The sequence below is a fragment of the Cydia strobilella genome, chromosome 7 (genome assembly GCF_947568885.1).
Source record: "Cydia strobilella chromosome 7, ilCydStro3.1, whole genome shotgun sequence".
NCBI classification, from domain to species: Eukaryota; Metazoa; Arthropoda; class Insecta; order Lepidoptera; family Tortricidae; genus Cydia; species Cydia strobilella.
In genome coordinates this window covers 10068062-10090131 of record NC_086047.1, presented here as the reverse complement: position 1 = coordinate 10090131, position 22070 = coordinate 10068062, and the positions used below count along the sequence as shown (strand labels likewise).

Sequence of the window (22070 nt, the reverse complement as noted above, 5' to 3'; positions counted from 1 at the left end):
GTATTACATTTTCCTGCGGATGCAATTCAAAGAAAAAGAATGTGGAATGAGCCATTTTACGAGTAACTTGGGTGTAGGTATACCTTAGTGGACAAAATAGCCGAGCGAAAATAAAACGAAGTGGAAAGTGTAACGAAAAAGAAGGGGAGAGTAACATTTTAAAATTGCCACCCAGTTCACAGTTTTTTGATGGTGAACTTTTTAATGTATTAAATGCTAAAGCCAAATAGAGGTTGAGGTTCGAAAAGGGAACTTATAAAAACTGGTGCATTTTTAAAAAGCTGTTTTGCAGATGAAGGATCTTAGCTATAAAATTAACGAATAATTCTTAATGAATTTCTAAAAGCAAAGAGTTATTAGTATCAGTTAGAAGGGGTGTAAGTCTTGCGAAAGTCCGAACCTCGAATCTGATAGAGTTCATTATCTTTATCATTATACGGTGAATCTAGTTGTCAAACGCCACGGTTGTCAAACCTTAGGGCACGTTTTTTTCGTAGACTTTACACCTCTTCCACAATCGATAGCTCTTTGCTAAAATTATACAGCAGAATCTCTATGCCCGCTCAACATTTACGATGCAAACGAGAATGGTAATCAAATTTAATACAACTCATATGTTTTATCAGTTTATAGAATTAAGAAAGGGTCTCGTAAAGGTTTTATGTATTTACACAAGCGGGAGGATAATTACCTGTCAGGAGAGCGTATTTATTATGTTTACCTAAAGTACTGCGGCTCCTAATGCAAGCAGCTTTAAGCACCGCCTAAAAAGATGGCTTATTGAGCGCCCGTTCTACAATTATGACGAGTTCATAATGACCAAGGAATTATAATTGTAAAATTACTTGATTACTTTCTATTAAGTGTTGACTTTTATAATTAAGTAAGATTTATATAATTAAATTATTACCTTGTATCTTTTTGGTTTAAACTGATATGTAATGTGATTGCGCTTACTATGTAAGGATTATTTATTTCCAGTAATTTTTTTAAGTTGTACCCAGACTGACATGTAAAAAATAAAGCTTTACCAATAAAATGATTATGATTATGATTATGGACTTCTAGTAGGTACGTAGAATATCTTTTAAACACTTGAGTATTCGCTTACTCGGTAATGGCGCGTCACCAGTTAATTTTAACGAAACTTAAATACCTATCTTTTGCCAATCATTTATAATAGTTTTCAGTAGCCATAGAACTGTGGATATAAAGTATAAATGTTACCATATTATATATTAATACACATATGGTTAATAAATAAAAATATATGACGATAGCGTGGTGCGTAAGCATCGTTACGATGTAACTTTTTCCATTTTTTCCTTTAATATAAAATTTGGAGTATCGCTATCGCAGACGTATCTGCATGTTAAAAAAATTAATCGTTACGCTGGTTATTCAGTACTAGTACTCATTATCTACATGTATGATTGTATTATACATACAGGATAGTGTAAAAATACATTGACAAATTTTTTTAGGAATATTTTTCTTATTTACACGTCTTTTACAAAATATCATTAAAAATTAAACCACAGATAATAATCATTTAAATCCATACTAATATTATAAATGCGAAAGTGTGTCTGTCTGTCTGTTACCTCTTCACGCTTAAACCGCTGAACCGATTTAGTTGAAATTTGGTATAGAGATAGTTTCCGGGGAAGGACATAGGGGTAGTTTTTATTCCAGATTACTAACTCTACGCAGACGAAGTCGTGGGCTTTTAGCTAGTATAAAATAAGACGCATTAATAATGCGCCGATAAACGGCATTATCTTCGAAATATTCTCCTTTAGCTTTGATACATACACAAATGCAAACATTATTTGATAAACTTATCAACAATATGCGGCAGTAAATAAAAATGTAATTTAGTCTTTATTATTTAGTCTTTTTATTACGGAAAACCACCTACTTATACAATTGTACTAAAGCAATAAGGTTAAACGTGATGAGTTGTTGACCTTTTTAGGTACATGCAAGTAGGTCTACCTAACATCTTCTTCAAGGTGTAAGAAAACTTGACAAAATGCTCTTCTTTAGGATGCACTTAACAAATTTTTACGGGTACCACTTAACCACTAACTACAGGACATAACTTATTAACGTAGCTCGTAAGTTTGAGTACCCAGACTTATGGTCCTGGCAGGAAGCCATATTGTAGTTAATTTTTCCATCCATAAACCGGATAACATTCTTTTTAGGGTTCCGTAAACGAAGGGTGACAAACGGAACTAGTTATTACTACTTACTCCTCCGCTGTCCAAATCTCGTGATCTCGTGAACCGTAAAAGGTAAACAGTTGAAACTACAAAATATGTATTTCAATCAAATCATAATAAATAATAGTAAAAAGTTAAGAATACCCTTACACAATAAAAAGCGACTTTCGGCGATTTCTGCCTATCAGCGGGCTGAATCTCATGATTTAGATTTAGATACACAGTAACCATGCCCGCCGACCGCGAGTCCACCAGCTGGACATAAAGTTACCTGAAGCGTTGTAGTGCCACTCCTCGGCGGGAACGTGTCATCCTGCGCTACCACCCTGAAGTAGTGCACGTCCAGCCGCTCCCTGTCCAGCTTCGCTTGCGTAGTGATGACCCCCGAGCGCGCGTCCACCGTGAACATGCCCGCCGACCGCGAGTCCAACAGGCTGGACATGGAGTACGTCACCGGACTGTTTTCTGGGTCCCTGGTGGATATTAAATAATGATATCTGACAATTCCTAGAAAAAGCTAAATATGAATATATTATAGTACAGTCGCCATCAGATATATCGGAGCAGCCAAGGTGCTCACAAATATCTGAACACGCCTCTATTGTCAAGGCGCTAGGTGCGTGTTCAGATATTTTTGAGCACCTCGGCCGCTCCGATATATCTGATGGCGACTGTACATTATTGCAGAGGCCGGGAAATGGCAATTCGTGGATGAGTATCGATAAGATTAGAAGACGAATTAACGAATTGCTATTCCTGCCGATGCATATAGTACATATAGTGCTTTTCTCCAAATATGCGAGGAAATAAGGCAATTTAAGCATCAAGCATCACTCAAATCAAACCTTCATATCAAAAGTGACAAAACAAGTTTAAGGCACAACTCATACTGCCATTCAGTACCATTCAAAATTCGTTCTTTCAATTTAATTGTGCAATATAAGCTGTTTGTGCACGCCTAAGATCCTAAAAAAATATAAGATTTGATTTTCTTAAGCAGTGTTCGCACGATCATACACGGCGGTCTCGTAAGAACGAGACATGTAAGTTGTTTCATCTTCCTATCTCACTCTATCCTATAGCTTGAAATGACTGTTGGCCCGCGTAGACGCGGCTATAATAATAATTGGTTGTTTGCATAAATTTTTCTTAGTGGGTAGATATTTTTAAAACATAATAAATAGTTTTACCATAAAGCAGAACTTTGCTGTTTGCTGTACAATTTTGCTTTCTCCGGCCTTCTCCATATTTATGGTTTAAGAATTTATTTCTCCAAAAGAATATTACAATTCACTTACATAGAGAAATACAAACAAACATTATATACATTATTTACAGTGTGTATTTCGAAGACTTTGCATGTCTGAAAACGCCAGTTAATAATCTACCATACCGGAAACACCTGAAGTATTAACAATTACCAATATTAATGGCGGTGTAATTGTTCCTCGGCTATTCCTACTGTTAATTATCTAGTGACTTAAATGGAATGAGGGCTATCGTTTTTTTGCTCACCAGTTGGCGCCTCTGTTGATGGTGGTCCAAAAGACTAAAGAACAGCTGTCAGTCATTGAAGTGACAAGTGATATTTGACATTTCGAACTATGGAAAAGACCACCATCTACAGTAGCGCCCCTAGCGGCGAATTCATACGCGTTAGCCCTCATTCCGCACGCCTGAGACAATGAGGGCTATCGTTTTTTTGCTCACCAGTTGGCGCCTGTTCAATCAATCAATCTTTAAGTAGTATGGCTCCATCGGTACTGTCGATGATTTCGCCAACGTCAAAGTGGGATCCACGTGGGATCGAATTAATATTTCTAGATTTTCTTCAGCCAGTGTACGGTAAATAAAATTATGGGCCTCTAGGGCTCTAGCCAGACACGGTTAGAGGTAGAAATACCAAATGCTCTTAGAGCACGACGTTGTTCGGTAGTTATTGTTGTTGTTGTCTCGTAAAACCGATAGCTGGATTTTACGAGAAGCACGTGGACTACCGGCCGTTGACTCCAAGATGGTGGTTAAACGCGCTTCAAAATTAATTCTCCATTCACTGCACACTACCACATTAGTTTACTGTATAATAAGCTATCGATATTACACTTTAAACAATATTAATGAGCAAAAAACAAAGTAATTAATCACGATGCTAACTATCAAGATGGCGCTCGAACCGGAAGTCCGGCGCCTCTGTTGATGGTGGTCCAAAAGTCTAAAGAACAGCTGTCAGTCATTGAAGTGACAACTGACATTTGACATTTCGAACTATGGAAAAGACCACCATCTACACTAGCGCCCCTAGCGGCGAATTCATACGCGTTAGCCCTCATTCATTAAACACCTAATATTTGTCAGACTGAATATTTACTTCTTATTCGGTTAAAATAGAGTAATATAGAGATAATGTACATGAGCAAGTTAACTTACATATTCTTGCTAGCATTGTGAATTCGACTTTTCCCTTTGTATAACGAAAACCCTATACCTAAACTACTTAGGTTAAGTTATACAACCGAATCAACGAAATTGCAGAAATCCTTGTGGAATTAAAGTTAACTTGTTTGTTCACATCGCCGTTTTGCATGAGAAAGTTGATGATTCGCGCCTAAAATCTAGTTCAACGTATAAGAACTTAAATTACGTGGCCAATATTAAATATGTGTGTTTTGTAACTATTAATTTACTTTAACACTGATTCTGTTAAAACAAACAACACCAGTGTGAGCGTCCATTCGACATGGCGATGTAATGTTTAACGTTTGTACTTTAAGTATTCGAAGTGGAAGGCTGGCACTTAAAACTTTGCGTTCTTTCTAGTTAAACACCTTGTTTAAATAATCCCCGACGAATGTAAAACACAGAGGAAAGGGGACGGCCGATTCTCCATACAAACGTAGTACCCATTTTCGTCTCTAGATATTGACATTATGGAAAATATTTTAACCTACGTTTGACATTTTTGGATTTTTTGAGAATTTTAAAAATTAGGTGAACAGATTTCATAAGAAAATTTAAATGCTTCTAACTCTTATAATCGGTAATTATAAATTGTAAAAAAATTTAACATCAGGGGCGTAGCTGTGATTGATACCCAAGAAATTGTATCAAAATATTTTCAATAATGTTAATATCCAGAGGAAAATGAGGACTACGTTTATATGAAAAGGCGATTTCGTGCGGGTCCTCCACTTTTCGTTTTAAAGAACCGGAACTAATATTTAACGAAGGCCTGGTAAAACAAAATGTTACCTGCCTACGCTGTACTCGTGGGGCGTATGTTAAATATTACAGAGTATAGTTAAATCCAGACGGCTTGCCGGAGCGATTTATAGACTCGAGTTTGCAATTTTATTACGTCCCGAGTTACACACAATGTTTTTCATCACACTTGCGATACAAAAATAAAATATAAAGACAAAAAACTGTTAATTATAATACTAGAAACTTCGTAACTCCCTAGGGAAAACGCTTTTTCTATAGTTTCCGCTAAGCCTGCGTCACCTGCGTTCAATTCCACATTTACTGAGCGAGTGTGATGAAAAGTAAGTGCTACACTACTTACACTCGTACACTAAGTTAAAGTAAATTTCAGGTATCGATAAAATCTTAATCGTAAATAAATACAAAAATATTCGAAAAGGTAATTAAAATTTGATTTTTAGTCATTTAACGTGTAATACACGTATAATAAAGGTAATTCTGCCCGGATGTGTAATTTATTACTGAGTTCTACGAAGACGAAATTACCGACAAATAGTAGTCGTTAAACTCAACAATTTACGCCTAAATAAATACGTTTGTAAACGATACGTTCCCGAATTTCACATAGACTATTTCTTTTCATGTTTATACATTTACATGTCAAATTAAGCCTATTCGAACAGATTTCGATAATCTACTTATGAATACCTATTTGATACCTATGTCCAAGTAGAATGATTAATGATGCTGTATAAAACACTTTAAACTCTCTCTCTCTCTCTTCTTAGCGATCTGTACAGAAGCCTTTATAATAATGTGATTAAATAAAATAAATATGTTTTACGAGTTATCCCAAGACAAATCGTCGAAATAAGTATTCATGACTGCCCATTTGTTGCGGCGTCCATAGTTATGACTTATGAGATATCACGAGTATAAGATTAGCCATGGCTATTTGTTTCGGAGGCGAATATGAACATATTGTATTTGGTCTTATTATCTAGCAGAATGTGGGAAGAAGAGCTTAATCATGTGTCACTATTTCGGATATATTTGGATTTTACCAATAGGTATAATATTTTTGCCACTGTCAATTATTTGAGCTTGCTTTGAGTGGATACTCGATTTATCCAGTCGGTTTATTGAAGAAGCTTAACTGAATTGACTGCGTTTAAAAAAAATGTGTATCATGAAAATTAGAGTTGCTGGAATTCATAAGTAAATAAAAACAATAGGTATTAGCTTTATAGGTGTCACACAGCGGTAATCTTATAGCTAATTGAAAATATTAATAAGTGCCAATTTAACAACTACTTTATCCCTCAACGTGATACAATAAAGAGTTAAGTTTTCCGTTAGAAATTACATGCCAGATAAAAAAATGAGTTTCATCTCTATCACAATACCTATAACGATTTTGTTAATTCTGAACCCCGAGAAACGCAGCCCCGTTTACGAGTAAACGTCTAAACTATTAAATAACAATGACACGTACATAAAACTGTAGTGCGTCTTCATTATCGCCCCGCCTCCCATAATAGTTCGCAACCCCCTCCAACTCACTCCAGAGCAATAACGTCACATATAAAGATTATGGTGCGGGAATAATTTATGTGATTGTAGTGTATTTCCGCGCTTGGGGAGTGAAGGAATCTGCTTTGGCATTCCAAACGTTTACTGATCACAGGCGAACCAGTACCTATGTATCACGGTCGCATATAAGTTCTAATTTATTTTCTCATTTTGAATGGATTCTGGTAAAACCAATGCGCAGCCCAAAACTTTATAGGGGAAGGCATCGACGGCATTGACCGATATACCACAGAATAACTAATAGTACTACCGTACAGAAAATTCACTCCTTCACAAAAGCCAGATTTAGGTATAAAATTATACCTACACTCGCCGCCTGCAAGCAAAATTGAAACTTATAACCGCGCACGAACCGTGAATCTTCTTTGCGCGCCGCAGTTTTATGACCGAGCTGCGAGTGTCGGCACGGGGTTGTCAATTGACAAGTTTTTGTACCTATACCTATACCTACTGACTGATATTATATGTAGGAATTACAAACGTTGATTCTGTAAACATAAAATTTTTAGCCGGAGATAGTATGTCTGATTCTCACGGAAGTAGGTATGCCACAAAAGTACTTATTCCTTTGAAAATATGTCGGTCAATATAGTCCGGAGTTTTAAAAAAATGATTTTCTGCTTCCTTGTTCTTCCGTTTATTCAGACATCCGTAAACAGAACATTATCTTTTATACAGATTAGAATGCGATTTAGGTTTCGAAGCCATTGCGTATTTTCAATTTTGCGCGAGCGCCACGTGACACGATTATCGTGCGAGCCGAGCGGCAGCCCACTGCCATACACCTGCCCGGGCGGTGCGCCGGCCAAATATACCTAAACTGCGCAGTAACACCCCCCTGGATATACTTAGGTATAATTTTCATACTGAATTTATGAGCACTCCGGTTTGACGGGTGCAATTTGGTTTGACTTTTAAAAAGTGCGTGGACAAGTGAAACTTACTATAAGTCGATGCCGATAAAATTATGACGTAAAATAGTATCACTAGCACTGGTACGTAGCTGCCCCCGAAAAACCGGGATATGTTTATGACGCTCCAGTAACGTTCTCTTTGAAGACAAAATACAGGACCAGTAAAATTTTGTTTGTCCTTTTGCAATCCATAAGTAAGCGAGTCTCGGTATCACTTCAGCTAGGGAAAAATAATCTCCATATTAATTAGTTTAGCAAAATATATTAATATCTGTAGGTTTTGATTATTGATTATTTTTGGTAATATTTTTTTTTAATACTACGTCGGTGGCAAACAAGCATACGGCCCGCCTGATGTTAAGCAGTCTCCGTAGCCTATGTACGCCTGCAACTCCAGAGGAGTTACATGCGCGTTGCCGACCCTAACACTATTCTCCCTCGAGCTCTGGCAACCTTACTCACCGGCAGGAACACAACACTATTAGTAGGGTCTACTGGGTCTAATGTTATTTGGCTGCGGTTTTCTGTAAGGTCGAGGTACCTCCCCAGTTGGGCTCTGCTCTAGATCTGGAATGACATCCGCTGTCCTGTGCCCTACCACACAAAGCGAGATGTCATTCACAGTGCCCATACCTCTCTTTTGGACGTAGTTTAAGGACATACCCGGGTCTTGAATTAAACTATAATTTACTTTCTGATCATATTGTTCGTTTGTCTATCTTGATTTGCTGATTGATTCATTGTCAATTGCTCAAAGGTTGACTGGAAGAGAACCACATTGTATATATTTTGTTTTTATTGTGTTTGTAATCTGTCTTATGTACGATAAAGTGTTTACAAACATATACATTTCGCAAATCTCAATCTTCAAGCCAGTGAACCGTAATCTTTCGTTTCGCAGTTATCACGGATCTCGGGGTCACCTTTTGGTTGGTTTTGGTTATTCTGAGACGAACGCGCGACTGCGTAAGATAGGAGATGGAAATAACATCCCCAGATCTGACGCGAAGGGACCCATGTGACAGTGACGGAGTCAATTGACGTGAAAGGCATCTATCTCGGAGGGCTGCATTACAAATCGAGGATCAGTTACTTATATGTGAGTATGTGACTAGTAGGTATAGTTCGAAATGTTGGTGTTGTGATCCAATTTAAACTAATGCAGTTTGGAGATAAATTGAGGGGATTTTCAATGGGGAAGGGAGTAGGAAAACTTATGCTTCTTGTGTATTATTAATGGTAAGCAATAAAGACAACTGTTTTGTTTCGTACTATTGTATCGGAAGCGAAAGCAATTTCCACTACTACGAGCATCATCTTACAAGTTTCCTAAATTCATATCTTAGGGATATATCACCACTGCATTAGGTGACAGAAAGTGCATAACACTGCTTATTGATTTCATTATTTTCTGTAAAATCCAAAAGCTCTAGTTTGTATTTATTTTCAGTGTGCCAGGCATGTTATCATATTTTCCTGCAACATTCTTCAATGCTTCCGGTTATTTATAATTTTATCCGGTTACCTATCTACATAATTTTTTCACACGATATGATAATGTTAACATTATATCTCCGCACAATATCAGAAAGTTGTTAACGCGCAAAGAATGCGTCCCACAGGCTAACAGTATCATTATACGACGTAACGCGGACAAAAACCACGTAGTCATCTGTATAAATTGCTTTAGCGTAGTCGCTGAAGCCACAGACATATAAGATCAAACTGTAAGTATGTCGATATTCCTTTCATATCTTGTCCAACCGAGTTTTGTTGTATCTACGTTAGCATATAGTCAGTGGGCCCCTTTAAGTAGTTAAGAGTTGCCAAAATATTTAGCATTTTGCTTCGTGTGATTACCACTTTTGGCTACATCATTCAGATAACATCGCGATAACATGTACCTACGAATTAGAATCAGTATTTATACAGGATGGCCAAAAAATATGTGCATTCCCGTTGCTAGGGAGATTTTGGGATCATACTGAGCAACTTTTACTATGGAACCAACCCCGAAATCGCGAAAAAAAATTTGGCTGTTTCATACATTTTGGCTGGTCCATTTTCTATGGGAGGGTAAATTTTTTTTTCGCGATTTCGTGGTTGGTCCCATAGTAAAAGTTGCTCAGTATAATCCCAAAACCTCCCTGGCAACGGGAATGCACATATTTTTTGGCCAACCTGTATATTGTTGTACAAATATGTTAACAACCTCCTAGTTTAGTCGGTTAGTGACCGTGTCTAAAAGGGTCCTGGGTTCGAATCTGGGTTATGGTTGTTTTCTATGTACATAGTTTCGTATTTTATTCTCATATCTAGTACCCACATTACTCACAACAGCCTTATTGGGACTAGGTCGATTTGTATAAGAGTCCCAATAATATTTATCTAATTATGTATTGTATTGTCTGGTAGAGATCGCTTTTTAGCGATAAGACCGCCTGCTGTTGTTTGCCTCTTCTTAATTTTCTGTATTATTTGTGTTGTTTTCTGTACTGAGATGTGCAATAAAGAGTATTTGTAGTGTATTATTTATTTATAAACTTGCATCTTGTCGACCATTTAAAACTCCGTGATGACATTATTATTTATGTCGTTGAGATATGTCTGTGTATGAGGCATTGTCTGCGGGCCCCGGCTGGCTAGGACGTAAAACAGACGAGTTCATAAAAGCTCAATGAACCCCCGCACAATTAAGACCGATGGTTTATTACGGGACCTTTTATTAAGTAGACCTTTGGTTGATTAACAGGTTACATAAATAATGTAAAGGTATATTTTGTAACCACAATGAATTCTTCAAAGGTACATTTAGTATTTTTTGTGTCTATACGGTGGTTTAGGGATAATAAGATTTATAAACGTAAGTGGAGATATAGATATATAATATATGCCCAAAAAATTGTAAATTTTTTAAAGACAAAATGGTGACAAACTTGAGAAGAAATCCAAAAGTGTGATTAGATTCGTTTATAATTTTGTGCTCGATCTTATACCTATATTCTATAAGAAGTACGAAGTAACATTTCCTATAAGCTAAGCGTATTTTGTAAAATAATCCCCAAATCTGTAGTCGTCTTGCGTATTTACTTAAATCGTCTCGCAGAACGCAAAACATTGAATATTCAAAAGCGCAACTGATAAACACACTCGAAATTAGGCGCGAAGCAACTCTTAGTCATTTTTAATTAGTATTGCTAATTCGCAGATTTTACTTTCAAAATAAACGGATTAAGTAGAGTCGTACTGTTTCTTATTTTTCTCCACGCCGTAGTTACATTCCTCAAAAAAATATTTTTAAGGATACGTTTAATTTTTTTTCTCATTTACTTCGAAACAATTACGATAACGAGCCTTGCAACCGAAACGTCGAATTACATGAAAATATGTTAATTGGAATCGGATCCTAACGATTTTACCTACCTACTGACAAACGAAAATTAATGAAAAACAGACGATAAACTTAGATATGCAATTTGCTGGCATCTGATTTAAAGTTGTTATACCTAATCTTGTTAATACCCTATTCATTTCCATTTATGAATTTATTTTCGTTTGGATTGCAATTATTGCAAACTTTGGGACCGGGACTTGAGTGTTGGCTACCGTTGGTGTTTTACTTACTTAATTTGGATTTTCATTCACGGGCTAACGCAATGTCAGATGTGGTTAGTGAGAAACCACACCATACGACCTGCGTATACCTGTTTATTATACAGACACACGTTAAATTGGAACAACTTCCTTTAATTTTGTTAAATGAAAGCTGTCGAAACGGTAAGCCACGGAAACCGTTACTAGGGGAGTAATTCCGGCTTACAAAATTGTTCTTCTGGGATACATTTTTAGTTGAAATTTCGTGAATGGCTTTCAGTACGCTTGGCTTCGTTAGGCTCGAATATATACTGTGAATTTTGTAACAAGTCACAACGGAGCCACTTACCGCTAGTATGTGGGTCGCTATAAGAGTGACTCATGCACTTGGCGTGATTATAAAACTAGTCTAGCGTATTATAAAGAGTGAAATATCGTGTAAAAAATGTTTTGTTGTAAAACATGGAACTCCACCGAGTTCCGAGCGTTGACATGGTTTTATTTATCGTCATTATTTTCAGTCGTAATTTTAATGTGACGCATCTTAGATCACAGACTTAATTTGCTTAATGATGCTATATTTATTTGCAAAAAAGTGGAACATCACAAAAACTACAAAGAGTACAGCAGGATTTGAACCTACTTTAGTTGCCGTACTGTACAATATTATTTTTATAAAATACATACTACAAATTATTTGAAATTGAGTACGGAATGAAGAGAAAAGCGATGGAATGATGGACTCACCTTGCTCTCACAGTGGTGACGACGACGCCAGTCGGCTGCTCCTCGGCCACCGAGGCCACATACAGAGCCTGCTCGAAATACGGCGACTGGTTTCGCAGCTCTCTCTTCACCCTCCTCGCGATATCAGTATCATTCAACTCCTGGTGGTGGTACACTATCTTCAGCCTGTGGTCCGAATCCACAATGTTTGTCCTGTCACAGTTAAACGTAAACAGCACAGACACTTTCCACATAGGCTCCATTATACACTCGTCATTACGCGCCACCAGATCCCCCTGGCTATTCTCGATCACAAACCGGGGGTCACTCACGTCCAAGAACTGAACTTTGCACATTTTCTGCACCGTCCGCGGCAAGAACGCCGTTAGCGAATTCACGAATTGAGACTTCTTGAGGCATATACCTTGCCATCGGTCCGTAGTTGGTATAGCGAAGCTGGCGTACGTTTCCGATATCCACTGTTTGGCTTCAGCTATTTTTACATCTATGGCCATGTCGAATGGTACTATGGACTGAGATCTTTTTTTTCTGCTTTTATTTCTACTAGCAAAGTCCTCGAACATCACGTTCGACCACGGATAGGCCGTCGATAAAACATTGTATTGACTAGATATCAACTCTTCGCCTTCTAGTAACCTCCAATCTATATTTTCTGGATAAGGCGCTGCCCTTTTATCTCTCGTAATGGTCTCATCATCGTACTGTAAAGCGGAGTCACTCTGATCGTAGACACGGTCGAAATCGATGTCGTACAGTTCTGCATGCCGTCGACTACAGTCCTCGCCTGTGACAAGGATTCTGACAGGCAAACTGTAGTAGTCGATGTCGCGGATTCTTTCCGAAGTGGAGTCGACGTAGAAAGTGAAGAGATTAGGGTAGAGGACGCCATCGCACCGCAGCCTCTTGCGGAGCGTGACGAGGCCGGTAGTGCGGTTGACGCGGAGCACGTGGTGAACGAAGTTGGCGGTCCGGTGGACGTCGATGGTGTAGACGCGCTCGGAGCCGAGCTTGTAGACGGCGGCGTCGAGGACCGCGTGACCGGGGGGCGCGGTGTCGGGCACGAGCACGAGGTAGGCGCGCGCGGTGGCCAGCAGCGCTGCCAGCGCGACCAAAGTCCGCCAGTTTGCCATCGTTCACCTACAGCCCCGCCGCCTCACCCAGCTAACGGTCTCGCTCCCCATCCTGAAACAATAGAACATTTTGTATTTAACTAGAAAAAATTGCATAACATCTTTTCGTCTTTGTGGCTCAACTCTTATATAAGAGTTTCGGTTTCTAACAGACAAAATGTTTATGTATAGTAAAAATAAGAAAGTAGTACGACTAAGGGTTCAAACTATTGTCGCGTAATATATTTTCTATGGTAGGTACTATTAGAATATTCCGACCTATAGGAAAAATTCGACCTATGGCCGAATGGCACAGGCACCAGTCGCGATAGCAGAGGACGCTGGTTAGATTTCAGTCTGGGGCACTGGAGGCCTTGGTCACTTTTTCTTAGTATATGACATATATTTCAGTTTATTTTCTATGGTAGTCTAATTGCGGCCTAAGATCTACCTCAAACATACCACCTCTTTCTCCTCTACTGTTAGGAATTTAGGTATCACCATGGATGAGACGCTACATATACTAATCTATGGAAACGCTTTCCTGGTCTGCCCATACGGCTGAGGTGAGTAAGAGGATATTTGCATCTCTCCACTCTTTAAAGCGTCTCCAAAACTTCATCCCTGTTCACACCAAGCTGACTATAGCGCTATCCCTCTTGATGCCACTTCTGGACTATGGTGACATTGCGTTCGTGTACCTCAAAGAGGAACTACTTGACAAGCTGGAGCGTCTCCAAAATGCGTGTATCCGTTACATTCTTGGTTTGCGGAAATATGACCACATCTCCGACTTCCGTTCTCAGCTCGGTTGGCTTCGGGTCCGTCGGCGCAGGGATGTGCATGTCTTGTCCTTACTGTTCAACGTCCTATTCAATCCGACCTACCCTCCATATCTCTCTGAGAGATTTACTTATCTGGCAGATGGTAGTGGTCATCGCTTGAGATCGAGTGCAAACCTGACTCTCGCTGTGCCGTGTAACAAGACCCGGTCATATGCGAAGTCTTTCACAGTGCGCGCTGTACAGTTGTGGAACAAGTTGCCATTATCCCTTAGACAGTCCCAGTCGGTAGCATCACTCAAGGGAAAAATACATAAGTTGTGGCTTATTTATTTAGTTGTGATAATATATATATGTTTATTTTATATTCTAGATTACAGGTTTTAATTATTTACGTTTGTAATAATTGAACCATAATTTACTTTCTGTTCGTAGTGTTCGTTTGTCTATCTTGATCTGTTTATTGTTTCATTCTCAATTGCTCAAAGGTTGACTGGAAGAGATCCCTTATAGGGATAAGTCCGCCTTTGTACATTGTATATATTTTTGTTCTTTTATTGTGTTTGTAATCTGTCTTATGTACAATAAAGTGTTTACATACATACTTACATACCACCTAGTTAATTAAAATGTACCTAATCAAATGAAACATGAGTATCGAATTGTTTAATACATACAAAGGTACGTAGCATTCAGTAGGTAGGTATGAGCTGCGCATATATTCAAGTCACTTCTAAATTCATGACAATGCGAACGTTGACGTTATTACTGTTTCATGGAGCAGTAAAACAGTTCCACTTCATATTCAACATAATAGTCGACAGTCATAACGTTAATTTACTACATTTCATATCACTGGAGGAGCAAAAACATTAATGCCATATCTTGTCATGTAATGGACTCCATAAAGAGCGTTTTGTGCCCAGAACATAGCGTAGCGAGCGTATCTATACTGTCACTAACACATATTGATCCAAGGTGGTCCTTAATAAATTCATTTATTAATTATTTATTTATTATTATACTTAGTTTTCCAACGAACCAGTATTTTTACTGACAGTGTGACCACGTGGATCGCTCGACACTCTATAGTTTATTTGACTACTGGTCAAATAAGTTTCTTTTTTTGAAGTGTTAAAACGATTTGCCACTATGGAATTTGAAATGTGAAGATGCCGTGACGGGAAAAGACATTTTATAATATTTAATACATTTTACTCGTTTTTCTTGTAGTAGCATTTTTAAACAAAAATTATACACTAGAATCAGTCTACAAATGGTCGGTAAATAGGCAAACAATGTAATAGCATAGTATTCGAAGCAACGCCAAGGGGCGCGAGTTATGGTGCATAATAAGCAGGGCTGTTGCGAGTAGGTGCCGATCAAAGGCGAGTGGTCGACTACGGCGTACTAATAAGCATGGTCTCCGTTTACTGATGGTTATCACAAAAGTCGAGGTCATTGTTAAACTGGCTCGGTCCACATTCGACTTTGCTCGGTGAGCGGTGATACGGAGCGCCATTCTTATTGATTGCCGAAAAGGGGAGTTGATCGCTCGATGTAACCAGTATAAGAGCGCTCGCCGATTGCTCAGAAAGATTGCAGATCTTGGTTCGTTACACTGGTTCCTGTGTGTGGACTTAACTTACCAGTAGTCGCACATACAACAAGAATCTACGGCCAGAAGCAGACGTCGAAGGCGTCAGCTAAATCGCTTAGAAATATCGTAACGGCTGTGTCTGAGTTGGCTGAAACACTTTTGTTTTTGTTTCAGACGGCCGTTGAGATCAGGTGGCGCACTTCGGTGCGGGTAATTATTTCGTCCATGCAGTCTGCGGTAAATATTTACGATGTAGAATTAAGTTGGAGCCATCGGTTCAGTATTGATTTTAGCCCATTTTGATAAAAAATGCACCGGCCTGATGAAGTTTTAAAGTAAAAAGTTTCCCGTGTAGTTCTACAAGTAAAAACTAAAAACCAACTCTCTCTCGAGAAACATTTAAATTCGTTATAAAATGCAAAATCCGCTTGGATCTTAGAAGCAGGTATAGAAAAATTAAAAAAGATTACATGATTATCATCATTGCCAGGTGTACAAAGCCAACATTACCTATAAATTTAGAAACAAATCGGATTAGCCTAAAGAGATAATATTGATGTTATCAAACAAGCGTTAACTTTTACGGCCATTTGGCTTTACGAAATTGTTCCATAAACGTATAATAGCAAACACAACATCGAAACATAGATCCTTCTAATAACCGACGATCCTAAATAAGCAAACTAAAGCTGGATTTAACGTTTGAACCCAATTTGAACGCCGCCAGTATGTAGCAAAATGATCAAATACTGTTCGTTTATGATTATGTAAACATAATAAACCAGGATTTAAACAAAATTAGCGAGAGAAATTAGAGAGCCGACTTGTGCCGCGTAATACGATTTGAAAATTTGCCTATTAGAGCTATAGGCAATGTAAGAATAACTAGCTGACTATACCTATCACATCAAAATGCAAGAGCATTAAACTGCAACAGAACTTTATTACTGAAAAATACATACACCTACTTGTGCTGAGTAAAAATGTCAGCTTAATTTCAGAAAGGTTTATTTCATATACCTACATTACCTACTGAATAAATTTCTAGAGACGATGACGGTACGAATTTAATCTCAAAACTCGTACCCAAACAGCTAGTTAAATACATACTGTACTTCAAACATAAGAATAACAATACATGATTGCCAAATTCCGGGCGATTATAAAATTTGGTAAAACCAAGTAAAATAACAAGTGATCTCGGTCGGAAAATTTATAGCTGGTGTTATGGCACGCTCAAATTTCCCGGATTTAACAATTTAACGGTTTTCCAATTTACCCTTTCCCTCACTTTTCTGGTTTTCAGGTGTTCCGGGGCGAGGACCGTTTCACACCTCGCGATTTAAATAATGTTGACAGTGCATAATTAATTACCACTCTGATTAAATGCTGCAGGATTATGGCAATATTTAATTGGGTTTGAAAATTATATGATTAAGGTTTTGCGCTAGTTTACTTTGACCAAATTAATGTAATAATTCTATCACGAATACAGCCACAAAAACACTAACTTTAAGAGGTAAATACTAAACATCATTGAATAAAGTTAATAGTCTAATTCAGAATCTCCTCAATTGTGAGGAGTCGGTTAAAATATACCTACCTATAAAAATAAAAAAATATTTTGTCAGTTAGTCCCGAGTGTTATTTATGATTAAAATAGCCGTTGCTCCTTGAAGACATAAATAACTTATATTGCTTAATAAGGGCTCTTCCTTAAGGGGCTTACCTTTATAACGGAGAATTAGAACGTCCGCAATATTGTACAGTCACCTCATTTTACTGTTGACTAAGATTTATAACTCCCGTGTCACATTTTCCTTTGTATTCAAATATTTAGGTTCTATTGTATAAAAAGCTGTCACCTCGGAAAAAATAATAAACGGAATATGGGGGATAAAATAGAGCGTTGTTTCGCGGTTACAAAAATAGGCCCTGCATAAATCCATTAACGAAAATCTATTTTGATTTTACACAAGATAAGAGACATATCAGTATTAATTTTACGAATGCAATGAAAATATGTTAAAACGTATCATGTAATAATTCATAATTCATTTATTGCGTATACAATTAAATAGCAACGCTAGAGAGCCATCGTCCCATGCATCTGCAAATATTTAAATGTGATGCTAAGTAAAGACAAAATGATGATTCACTTATACCGCTTATACGATTGAGCCCGATAACATTAAGACCTAATCAATCGTAAATAGCAACAAGTAAAAATTTAAGATTGATAAAGTCTACGTTGCAGATTTTAAATTATGAAATATAGAGCCTATAGAGGATATTATTCTCTCTGGAAAAAAAATCTAATACATGTATTGTTTAGTATGTCTACATTTTCTCTTATCAGTAATTAAGTTTTACCTGAGCTATCCAAAATTGTATATTTATCGTCCTGCATACCAATAGAGGCCTTAGCGATATGAGACGGACTAAAACAATAAAGTCAAAGATTGGGTGGATTAACTAGTAGAAGCAACTGGTCCCCCATGTGAGGGAGGAAAACTTTGGCATAGGGTGACCAAGTTTCTAACTTCTTAGTGGTACTCGAATTTTCAAAACAAATAATGATAAGAAAAATGTTCTACTTTTACAACACTTGAAACATCGAACCTACTTGCATACGGATGCGAAGGTATAAGACTTTCCCTACTTATCTACTGCAACCAATGGTAAGCGATCCCCTTGATTTTTGACATCAGTTTGTTGTCCCAAGAAGATTGTCTTACCCAATCCAACAAGCCTCCTCTTGCGCCGAATTGCATCAAGCGGTGAGAGCAACGTTGGATCGAGATCAATAGCGACAAACATGTCAGGTCACAAAGCACACATGGGTATGGTACGGTAAGGTATGTCAATGTCAACTCTTGCTACAACGCTTCTTAAAATATCAAAGCCAACGTGTCTGCTACCGTTACGGTGATGGCCACCTCCGGCACAAAAATCACCGTGAAACGGCAATAAAACAGGCCTCAAAGCACAGTATGTTATGTCAACTCTTGCTTGAACGACTTAATAATATATCGAACCAAACAGTGACTGTTACCACTGCTGTGATAACAACAACTGGCACAAAGATCATCGTGAAACGGTAATAACACAGGTCTCAAAGTAGGTACAAAGGGTTATGTCAATGTCAACTTTTGCTTCAACGATCTTTACTAAATCGAAGCCAACAGCTGTTACCGTCGCGGTGATGACCACCCCGGCACAAAGAGCACCGTGAAACAGAAATAAATTATTACCGTTTCACGGTGCTCTTTGTGCCAGATGTGGTTATCAGTTATCACAGCAACGATAACAGTCACTTTTAAGCTTCGATTTGTTAAAAGACGTTAAAGCAAGAGTTGGCATAAAATCCTTTGTGCTTTGAGACCTGTAGTATTATTACTAATAAAATAGGTCTCAAAGCACAAAGTGTTATGTCAATGACAACTCTTGCTTAAACGATCCCCAATAAATCGAAGCCAACAGTGACTGTTACCGTTGCGGTGATACCACCTCCGGCACAAAGAGCACCGTGAAACAGCAATAAAACAGGTCTCAAAGCACAGACACCGCGTTAATGGCGCTATCAATTAAATCCAGGAATCGGTCCGATCCCTCCCGGTCATTACATTCCGTCTACTATTCGCCATTTATACCGGCCATAAATTTACGACCCGTTTTCAATTTATTTGTTTTCGAATCTTGCTTCTATTGGAGGCGTGCATATTGTTCTCTAGAAAATATTGAGGTAACTAACCTAACAACAATTACTACTCGTATATACAGGGAGTTATGTGATAGACAATTACGAGTATCAAGCAGCGTGCTATTTAAATAAACAGCAATAGTCGTATTCTTAAACACATGCGGCAGTAAAGAGGAGCTAATTTTAATTCTATTAAACAAGATTTGGGTATACTTATGTCAACTTCACTCGTAATTAAAAGGCTAATTTAATTAAAACTAACTGTAACTTTTATAATATCTTTTACTTTAATGTAACTTTTATAATATCTGTGTAAAACCCTTTTTATGTGCAAATAAATGATTATGATTATGATGATTATGAAAAGTGAAAAACAACAGATTTTAGATATATTATTGCATTTAATCGCTTCAAAATATTTTCGAATCTAACGCCTTAACCCTCTAACAGGGGTTAGAGGTGGCAAGATATTGGCAAAATATTATTTAGTTTTGATCCCTTCACACGATAAGAAGAATTTAACGCCTTATCACCAGGCAAGCCTTTTGGGGTGCAAGACGTGCTAAAGAACACGTCAATAGGTAAAACCTATGCAATAAGTTCTAATTATCATTGGATGCCCTGCAACTGATAGATACAGAATATATCAATTGATCAGTTAACTAAGCATACTTATGTTCAAAATGTTTGTGAAGCCCGTCGATCATGGTTGGTAACTTGGTATTCTCGTTGCAGTTCTGACTTTTAGGCCTATTAGGAGAGCGCTGCAGCTTGTTTTCAATACTGCGTTTGTATTTTAATTCTTCCTAATTAATAGAGAAAGTTAACTTTTCTAGACACGTATACATTAGTTAATACATTACATAGACAAAGGATTAAGTAGGTGTTAGATTGTCCCTGTTCCTAGCGCTCATACTGACAATTGGAGATAGGATGCGAATACTATTATAACCCAGTATGATACACTTTTATTAAATTTAATGGACTATGGACGAGCTTGCAACAAAAATTTATAAGCAAGTTCTTCTCAAGCAATAAGTACGCCTCGAAGAAAGAAGCCTCGTGAACCTCAGTTGCCACTATGTCCGTGGAATGACAAACGGTAGCAGCCCAAACACATAACTTTAGCCATCACATATAGTCAGACAAGAAATTGTAAAAATTAAAAAGTGGCAATAGTCTTGTTTTCTTAAATTGATTTGAAAGGGACGACACTACAGTATTGCCAGTTTTCTATTTCCACAATTTCTTGACGGACTGTATTTGGTGGTCAGGTCAGGAGTTTATATTTATTTTCTACAGTTCTAGTCTAGTTCCTTTCTGTACAGAACAAATAACAAGATTACACTATTTTTAATTTAAGTAATCCTTGTTTTATTTGTTGACAATATAAATATTGATATTTTGAAAATGTTGATCGCATTTCTACGGTTCATGAAGCCGCTGACATACAGGCATAGGTACGGATGGAAAACGATGGCTTAGGTAATAGGATTCTGGTTATAGCACCCTTTAGGAGTGAAATCTTAAAATGGTGTAAAAAGCCACACACCTCTGACCACTTAGTCTTATCTTTCAAAAGCTTAAGCGACGCGTTAAGGATAACAGATTAGTAGACGTGGGTTTGGTAAGAGGAGGGATAATGAAAAAATACGGCTCAAGTTATACGACTAGATAAGTCGACGTCAATATACTCACGGCCTGATTGAACTTTAAGATACGTCAAAAATTTGCTAAAGATAAGTAGGTACGACATGGTGTCTGATATGTCAGTGTCAAAAGTGACGTTTTTGTTTGAAGAAACGTCACACTGACATATCCGATCCATGTCGTGCCTATCTTTAGCAAATTTTTGACGTATCTTAAAGCTTGAATCAGGCCGTCAGTTGATCACAAATATGTTTTACAGCGTAAGGCGTAAGTTTTTGAAATAACATTAATTAACGTGATAAAACATAAATAAAATCTGACATTAAATGTATGTGGGCCTCATAAGAAGGCTCAAGGTCACGCAAAGGGCAATGGAGAGAGCTATACTCGGGGTTTCTCTGCGTGATAGAATCAGAAATGATGATATCCGCAGTAGAACTAGGGTCACCGACATATCTCGCAGAATTGCAAACCTTAAGTGGCAGTGGGCGGGGCACATTGCTCGCAGAACTGATGGCCGGTGGGGCCGGAAGGTTCTGGAGTGGCGTCCGCGTACTGGAAGACGAACTGCCGGTAGGCCTCCAACGAGGTGGAGCGACGACCTGGTGAAGGTCGCGTGAATTCGGTGGATGCGAGCGGCACAGGATCGGTCGGAGTGGCGAGCCTTGGGGGCGGCCTATGTCCAGCAGTGGACGTCTATCGGCTAACATGATGATGATGATGATTAAATGTATCTAATCTTGACTATAACTTACGCGTTCACTAAAGTCACGGACTGAAGCAAGGTATTGAGCAATTTGCTAATATGTATGGGATAATGCAGAAAAAATTGAAAGAAGTACCTATGATCTAATTGATATGTATATAGCACCCACACAGTAAACAATGAAATTACAATTACTTATGTTTGGTGAGAACCTTAGAGAAAAATTATTGAAAATTTATAAAT

At 37.9% G+C, this 22070-nt stretch overlaps 2 protein-coding genes across 2 annotated transcripts in view; one reads left to right on the top strand and one right to left on the bottom strand.

The window, feature by feature from the left end:
* The window catches only part of LOC134743078 (calcyphosin-like protein), a 403310-nt gene that overhangs the window by 211755 nt on the left and 169485 nt on the right, over window positions 1–22070 (top strand). The gene's annotated exons all lie outside the window — the stretch shown is intronic.
* Window positions 1–22070, bottom strand: part of LOC134743147 (protocadherin-like wing polarity protein stan) — a 72007-nt gene that overhangs the window by 47787 nt on the left and 2150 nt on the right. Inside the window, exons 2-3 of the mRNA XM_063676491.1 lie at window positions 12278–13459; window positions 2500–2701 (exon numbers count right to left, since the gene is read on the bottom strand). Coding sequence (XP_063532561.1) covers window positions 2500–2701; window positions 12278–13407 — 1332 coding nt within the window. The 5' untranslated portion in view covers window positions 13408–13459. The remainder of the gene's footprint in view (window positions 1–2499; window positions 2702–12277; window positions 13460–22070) is intronic.